General features: G+C 44.6%; 1 protein-coding gene across 1 annotated transcript in view; it reads left to right on the top strand.

The window, feature by feature from the left end:
- The first annotated feature begins 2,357 nt into the window (after positions 1–2,357).
- The window catches only part of ZNF483 (zinc finger protein 483), a 58,328-nt gene continuing 52,147 nt past the window's right edge, over positions 2,358–8,538 (top strand). Inside the window, exons 1-3 of the mRNA XM_011941715.1 lie at positions 2,358–2,461; positions 4,493–5,035; positions 8,079–8,167. Coding sequence (XP_011797105.1) covers positions 4,621–5,035; positions 8,079–8,167 — 504 coding nt within the window. The 5' untranslated portion in view covers positions 2,358–2,461; positions 4,493–4,620. The remainder of the gene's footprint in view (positions 2,462–4,492; positions 5,036–8,078; positions 8,168–8,538) is intronic.

Consider the following 8,538-nt stretch of genomic DNA (forward strand, 5'->3'; position numbering starts at 1 on the left):
TTCACCATGTTAGCCAGGATGGTCTCGATCTCCTGACCTCGTGATCCGCCCACTTCGGCCTCCCAAAGTGCTGGGATTACAGGCGTGAGCCACCACGCCTGGCCCTTCCAACACCTTTTAAACCACCTTTATTTTATGTCACCATCATACTACCTAGATTGTGATAAGACAAGTCTTTTTATCTCTGGTGTTACTTCTTTCTAATCTACTCTCCATACCGAAGCCAGAACAGTTAAACGAACAAACAGCTCACTTAAAGTTCTCCTAAGTATGTTTTCCTGGTTAGAGATCCCACCAGATTGCTTACCAGTGAAACTAACTGATTTGTAGTTTTCTGCTTCCTTCTTGATGCACAGTCCATCACTCCTTACCATGATGGTTACTTTTAATCAAAAGTTATAGTTTGACTACCAGTTCCAAAATGATTCCATTCTTTCCTGGTAATTTATTCATAGGTAGCATGTCATTTACTTACAGAATATTTCAACTAGTACCGTGTTTCTCAAAATACAAGATCTGCAACAAGTTGATGGGTGGGGAGGGCCAGAAGGTCCCACAATTTGTATTCAAATAAAGAACACTATGTGATTCTTAAGTACAGTAAAGCGTCAGAACCACTAAATAAAGTGCCTCTGACTTGCCTGGTTAAAATAATGAGCCAATAGATATTTCCCATTCCTCTGCCTTCTCCAGCTTCTTCCTGATGTATCTTAAGACAGACAATGGGAGATGCATAAAGGAGAATATGCTGTGGGACTTGGGACTGAGAAAACTTTTGTCTTCACTCTTAGATCTGTTTCATTTCTTTTTCTTTTTTTTTTTTTTTGAGACAGAGTTTCACTCTCGTTGCCCAGGCCAAAGTGCAATGGCCTGATCTCGGCTCACCGCAACCTCCATCTCCCGGGTTCAAGTGATTCTCCTGCCTCAGCCTCCCAAGGAGCTGGGATTACACATGCACCACCACACCTGGCTACTTTTTTGTATTTTTAGTAGAGACAGGGTTTCTCCATGTGGGTCAGGCTGGTCTCAAACTCCCGACCTCAGATGATCCACCTGCCTCAGCCTCCCAAAGTACTGGAATTACAAGCATGAGCCACCGTGCCCGGCCATTCTCAGCCCCGTTTCTTCAGCTTGACTTGCTGCCTGCGATAAGCCCAGTGGTTCATTTAGTTGAGCTTGCTCTGCCCTTTTAAAGTCTCAGAGTCTTGAATCACCTTGCTCCTTCAGTCTAGAATGAATCTAGTCTTTCTCTCCCAACTCCACCCCTTCAGGGATCATCCAGTTATTAGAACCCTCCAAAAATGTTTTCTGGAGTTCTTCGGCCCTTTTTGTGATGCCCCCCATAATCCATGCAAGCACTCATTCATAAGCTCAACAAATATCTATTGAGTGCCTGCCATGGGCCAAGTACTGTTCCAGGACCTAAACACACAACCTAGAACAAATGAAATAAAAATACTTACTCTTGTGAAATTAGTATTCCAGTGGAGAAGTCAGACAAGTAGTAAAAAAAAAATAAAAAATAAAAAATAACGAACAAACAACCTATAGGGCATGTTAGACGAGGAAACAAGAGTGAGGTGGGATTCCTATTTAAGTGGAATGGTGGGAGAGCTTTATTGAGAAGACCTGAAGGGATGGGAGAGCGGGCCGTATGGCCACTTAGGTAAGGAGCAGGTCAGCCGGAAGTACCTGGCAGGTTAGAAGAGGAAGGGGTCTATCCAGATTGGAGCAGGAAAGTCGGGGAAGAGGTGCGGGAGGTTATAGGTGGCTAGATTCCATCAGGCCTTGTAGGCCACTATAAAGTCCTGGGTTTTCACTCTCAGTGAAATGGGAAACCATCGCAGTGTTTTAAGCAAAGGAGGAACATAATTTGACGTTATTAAAACGTCTGTCTGGCTGTGGTGTGGAGAATAGCCAAGAGAAGTAACGTGTAATCAAGAAGCTATTGCAATAATCCAAGTGAGCCATGAGGGTGGACTGGACCATGGGGGCAGGTGTGGAAGTCATAAGATTAATATGTGTTTAACTCAAGTTGTGGTATTAATTATGGCTTGCATTAAATGCATCGCTAATATGCTTCTGCGGTGGATTTTTCCACCTTAGATTTCAGGGAATGGATGTGATGGGAGTGGGTAGGGAAGGTCTGAGGTTACTAAAGAGATGGAACCTCCTGGATCTGCAAACCTCAAATGATTCCAGGCCTCGGAGCCTCTGGCGCAGCAATAATTCTGCAGCCGAGCCCACTAGCCGCTTCCCAGTGACCATGCGCAACAGGCAGGTGGGAGCCTATGGAAAGCGCGGACTTTCGGAAAGCTGCACGAGCGCGTTCGGGGAGTCCGGTTCAGCGCCTCTGCGCAGGCGCAGTGGTCCCCACGGGCTTGCGCGCGCACTCGCTGCGGGACAAGCTTCTGGAAGCTCATTGCGGTGGCGTTGGTGCTGTTTGCGGCTGCTGGTGCAGGTACTGGTCGTCCCGGGTCCCGAGTTTCGGGGCCGTGGCCGGGTCGCCGGCTCCGAGGGCGCACCTGGGGCGGGGTGGGGGCCGGGAGCAGCCTACCAACGGGCTGTGCGCTGCGCTGCTGCTGCTTTTGTGGGAGGTGCGCACTCCGCTGCGGGATGGGGCTGTTGGCTTCTCTCCATCCCTCCCTGCGCCACTTGGGCACTGTTGACATTTTGGGCGGGATAATGCCTTGTTTTGTTTGTGTGGTGTGGCTGTGAGGGGGAGGCTCTCCCGTTATTGCAGGATGTGTAACAGCGTCACTGGTTCTGCCCGTTAGATAACAGTACCACCTTTCCTCCCAGTCGAGCTAACCAAAAATGTGTCCAGACGTTGCCACAGGACCCCTGGGGGGTGAAATCTCTCCTTTTTAACTCCCTCCGGTTGAGATCCTCTGGCTGCGTCACATTTTCGCCGGGCCTCCAGTGTAAACTCTGTAGACAGAGCTGAGTGTCTTAGTCACCGCGGAGCCCCAGGTGCCTCGCACGGCGCCAGGTACATGGTGGGCGCCTAATATTTGGCAGAGGAATAAATGACGTCATGCGTGCTGTGTGCCGGGCGCTGTACTCGGAAGTGGGTTGTTATTGGTATGGTAGTTGCAATGCGAAGCTGTCACATACTTCACTTGTCGCATTGTAGTCCCGCTCCGGCTGCATTGTCATTTCCTGGACCCTCTGTGAGCGTGAGGACCCTTTCAGGCCTGTCCACGCCTGGCCCCGCAGCTCATGGCCCCGGTCCTGTTCCAGCTCATTGTAGTTGCTCAGTCACTTGTAGAATGAATGAATGCAGGCAACACAGGGTAGTCTGTGTGCAAAGTAGTGCTTTGGGATCAAGCAGAGCATCACACAAGAAGTGACAGTTGAAAGGAGTCAGGCTTTAAAGAACGAATAAAAGTTTGGTAGGAGAAAGAAAGCAATATTCCGAGGAGAGGGAATAGCCTTGGTGCGAACGCTAGGAGGGTATGTAGAGAGGAAGTGTCTGGGAATGGCGAGATACTAATTTATGGCTGTAGTGTCAATCGGGTAGCTTAGAGCTCAAGAGGTGAGGTCATCAGGCAGTGTCTCTAGATCACAATGCCGTGGTCCCTGCATGTGAACTTTATCGAGAGACCGTTTGGGGGCTGGTGAGGGGACTGTAAGCCGGGGAGTGATAAGATCATATTTTGCATGTTAGAAGGAATATTTTGGCTACAGTGTGAGACTGGATTGAAGATCCCTGTACTTAGGCAGTTTCAGTAGGATAGAATGGAGAAGTTCTTAGGAAATAAAATCACCAGACCTTGGTTATCGATGATGGGAGAAGTAAGGAGGAAGAGAAATTTGAAAGTCAAATTTTAAATTGGGCTTCTGAGTTGAGCAACGGGTGAGAAATGCGTACCCTTTCATTAAGAAAGGGTAGGAGTTGTTAAATAGCTTTTCGACTGGGTCCCCTTGTGAACCTTTTCTGATAACATTTTGTTTAGGAGGATTATTGAATCTAAAGCAACTGTTTCCTTAACCCTTAAGTAGCTCCTCGGCTTTAGACTACAAAGAAAATTATGACTGGGTGCGGTGGCTCAAGCCTGTAATCCTGACACTTTGGGAGGCCGAGGTGGGTGGGTCGCCTGAAGTCAGGAGTTCGAGACTAGCCTGGCCAACGTGGCGAAACCCCATCTCTACTAAAAATACAAAAATTAGTTGGGAATGGTGGCACGTGCCTGTAGTCCCAGCTTCCTGGGAGGCTGAGGCAGGAGAATCGCTTGAACCCGGCTGGGGCAGAGGTTGCAGTGAGCCAAGATTGTACCACTTCACTCCAACCTGGGCACCAAGAGCGAAAGTCCGTCTCAAAAAAAAAAAAGAAAATTATCTTTTTAATATAGTAGTTGAGCAGGGCTTTTCTAGGCCTTTGCAGGTATGTGTGTGGATATATTTCTCTGAACCAAACCAAGAACAATGTTTTTAGGACTAACAACAGTTTGTTTTACCTATTTAATGCCTTAATATTTCTTCTTGACAGTTTCTGCAGGACTGTAAACTGGATTCCTGGAACCTTTGATATTCCTGGCTGTGTATAGTACCTGTTGGTGGACTGCACTGACACTCAACTAGAGTGTGAAGGGACTGGATTCCTGCCCCTGAGACACAATGCAAGCTGTAGTGCCCTTGAACAAGATGCCAGCCATCTCACCAGACCCTCAAACTCTGGCCTCGACTGAACAAAATGAGGTCCCAAGAGTGGTTACTTCTGGGGAGCAAGAAGCTATTTTAAGAGGAAATGCGGCTGACGCAGAGTCTTTCAGACAGAGGTTTAGGTGGTTTTGTTACTCAGAAGTAGCTGGACCCAGGAAAGCTCTGAGTCAACTCTGGGAGCTCTGCATTCAGTGGCTGAGACCAGACATTCACACGAAAGAACAGATTTTACAGCTTTTGGTGTTTGAGCAGTTCCTGACCATTTTGCCTGGGGAGATCAGGATTTGGGTAAAGTCACAACATCCTGAGAGTAGTGAGGAGGTGGTGACCCTAATAGAAGATTTGACCCAGATGCTTGAAGAAAAAGAAGGTGAGATTTATAGATGGAGGGAGGAAGCGGGAGACATTGCCTCAAAGTCCGAAAGTAAATTCCTCAAAAGAAAGCAATTTACTGCTAAAGAGGAGTCTGAGGTTTGAAGTTGGGACTGGGTTTGAATCAGCCCTGCCATTTACTATGTGATTTTGAGCAAGCTGTGTAAACTCTCAGAATGTAAATATTTTTATCCGTTAAAAAGGGATATCATCTTTCCTGTAGTTTTCTTGTAAAGGTAAGACAAGATAAGATATAATATATGGTCGATGCTCAAGAAATAGTAATTTCTTTCCCATCCTCTTCAAGAACCAAGTTATCTGTGAAAGTGTTTGGAGTCACAGGCAAATCAACCAGCTCAGGCCCTAATGTCTAGTTCCACTGTGTGGACTAGCACGTTGCTGGAGCAGGGCTGTCAGTGTCTTTGCTGATGGAAATGTTTCTGCACTGTTTTGCAATTCAAGTTAAGTACATGAAAAGCAGCTAGTGCAAATAAGGAACTGAATTTTTTAAATCAAATTTAAAGTTTAAATAGCCAAATGCGACTAGTAACTAGGGCAGGAAAACCTGAATTTTGTGTATGTAATTACATATTATAAATATAAATGTATAAACTATAAACTGAATTACATTGATATCATTATAAAATGTTGATGTAAGGTCTTCTAGGGTGCATAGTCCTTTCAGGGAATGTGGCTCGCCTTTTTTCTCAAATTTGTAGCTATTCATATTCTCAAATATGATACAAATATTTGTATTTTGCAGTGTAATATGCTACAAATATTTGGAATATTTGCATTCCAAATATATTTGGAATATTTGTAGCGTATTTACCATAGGGCCCCTGATATATATGTATGACAGTTTGTATTCTGGAAGAGTTCTGAGATAGGGAAATAAATAGTATTTACCTTCATACGCTTAATTTGCCGTCACACAGCTAATTAGTGTATCTAAAATTTGGATTTCCTGACTCCTCTGTGATTTGTCACTACAGTGTCATGCTTCTACAAAATTAGGGCCTCTTTGTGGAGGCCCCTGCAATAAAGAATTGGTTTCGGGCCAGGTATGGTGGTTCACACTTGTAATCCCAACACTTTGGGAGGCCTAGGTAGGTGGATCACCCGAGGTCAGGAGTTTGAGACCAGCCGTACCAACATGGAGAAACCCCGTCCCTACGAAAATACAAACTCAGCCCAGCATGGTGGTGCATGCCTGTAATCCAAGCTACTGTGGAGACTGAGGCAGGAGAATCGCTTGAACCCGGAAGGTGGACATTGCAGTGAGCCAAGATCGCACCATTGTACCCCAGCCTGGGCAACAACAGCACAACTCGGTCTCAAAAAAAAAAAAAAAAATAGAATTGATTTCTAGGATTCTGTAGGGTATAACAGTTTTCTTAAATGCACCCCACGTTTCTCTTTGATTAAGTCATTCTAATTCTTAATTTTTATTGATTGTCTAATCACTAAAGTTGCCTAAAATTATTTTCATAAGAAGGTAGAGTATGATTTGAAAAAGTACTTTTTCTTATTTGAAAAAGAGCTGTTGACATCCGAGGGTTTTTATGTATTTATTTTTTACTGCTCCTTGCGGAGCAGGGCTCACTCATTGGTAGTATGCCCAGAATGGGCCAATCTGAAGATACTGGATACATTTAGTTCCTATGAGTTTATTAGATGCCTCTTTTCTGTCGTAAGGAATCTGGTGGAGTCAGCTCTTGAGACTAACCTGGTGCTTTCATTCAATTAGCAGGTTGGAGTGACTCTTGAGCAAGGCTTTGTACTAGCACTATGAAGAATACACAGTTTTACCTTACTACGTCTTTTAAATTAGGATACTTCAAAATTCATTGTTGTTCAAATTAAACATTTTTAAATTGAGGGTATATAGAAAGAAGAAAACCAGTTTTCGTGAGCTTAGGATTTGAAAGGATTTTTATATGAGCTGAGAGGAAACGCCTAGGTTTTCATAGGAAACTTTTATCTATGGCTGTTCTCTGTTTTAAAGAGTGGACAACTTTTTGTTTCTTCTGACCTTTTTATCCAGAGAGGCTCAGAGCTCTTAGAACCCTTGTAATTTCCTGGGTGATTAGAGCAGTAAGAGTGTCTTTTGTTAAAATATTTGGCCTTTTGTCCATGGTTCCTGAAACAGCTCCTGAGCTATAAAGGAGAAAGACAGTCTTTTTGTTATTTATAACAAGCCCCTTTTAACCACCCTTGAGTTTATGTTAATGAGATGATTTTTGGAAAGTCCTTAGATAACCCTGGAATTGGGGGAGGGTGCTGGTTGCCAGGGGAACCAACCCTGTGCTTACAGGGTTGGAACTCAGCCCCACCCCCCCAACCTGTCAGAGGGGAGAGGGACTGAAGGTTGAGTTAATCACAGGGCCAGTGATTTAATCAGTCATGCCTGTCTATGAAGCTTCCATAAGGACACAGCTCATGAGAGTTTTCCTGATAGCTAACCATGTGGCAGTTCCTGGAGAGCTGTGTAGAGGGCATGGAAGTGCCAAGCCTCTTGCCCTGTGCAGTGTGTCATCCATCTGGCTGTTCATCTGTATCCTTTGTAATACCCTTTACAATAAACAAGTAAACGTAAGTAAAGTGTTATGTGAGCCACTCTAGCAAGTTATTGGAACCCAGGGAGGGGCTCATGGGATCCCCAATTTGTATCTTGTTGGTCAAAGCCCTATGAGACTGGCATCTGAAGTGGAGGTTGGTCTTGTGAGACTGAGGCCTTAACCTTTGGGAGCTGATGCCGTCTCCAGGTAGATAGTATTAGAAATGAATTAGAGGATACCCAGCTGGTGCCTGCTAGGGAATCCAACACAGAATTGCTTGCTGTTTGTGGGGGAAACACCCCCACATATCTGAAGTCTCAGAATTATTTTGTGTTGTGAGTATAGTAGGAGAAACTGACTTAGTTTTTTTCCTGTGTATAACTTAGAAATTATATATAGATATATATATATATATATATAAAGATTTTTAGTCTGAGGAATTTATTTGAAAGACTGGACTGGTTTTCTCCCCTTTCCTAGATCCAGTCTCTCAAGATTCTACTGTTTCCCAAGAGGAGAACTCAAAAGAGGATAAAATGGTCGCTGTTTGTCCCAATACTGAGTCCTGTGTAAGTTTCCTTTCAATGGTTTTTATTCCTAAGTGAATACTTAACTGGGCTCCTACTGAGTGGTATAAAGATACAAAATCAAAGGCTAGGCACGGTGGCTTACACCTGTAATCCCAGTCAGTACTTTGGGAGGCTGAGGCAGGAAGATCACTTGAGCCCAAGAGTTCAGGGTTGCAGTGAGCTGTGATGACGCCACTGCTGCCTTCCATCCTGGGCAACAGAGCAAGACCCTCTCTCTAACAAAATAAAATGAAATAAATATAGTCTCCCTTTCAAGGAACTGACACCTCATTTTCCGCATGCAGTTTTGTTTCAGTTCACAGAATGCCATGAGTCTGATTCTAATGAGACAAAAACATTTACTAAAATTC

This window comes from Colobus angolensis, unplaced genomic scaffold, assembly GCF_000951035.1.
Source record: "Colobus angolensis palliatus isolate OR3802 unplaced genomic scaffold, Cang.pa_1.0 Scaffold103, whole genome shotgun sequence".
Classification (NCBI taxonomy): Eukaryota; Metazoa; Chordata; class Mammalia; order Primates; family Cercopithecidae; genus Colobus; species Colobus angolensis.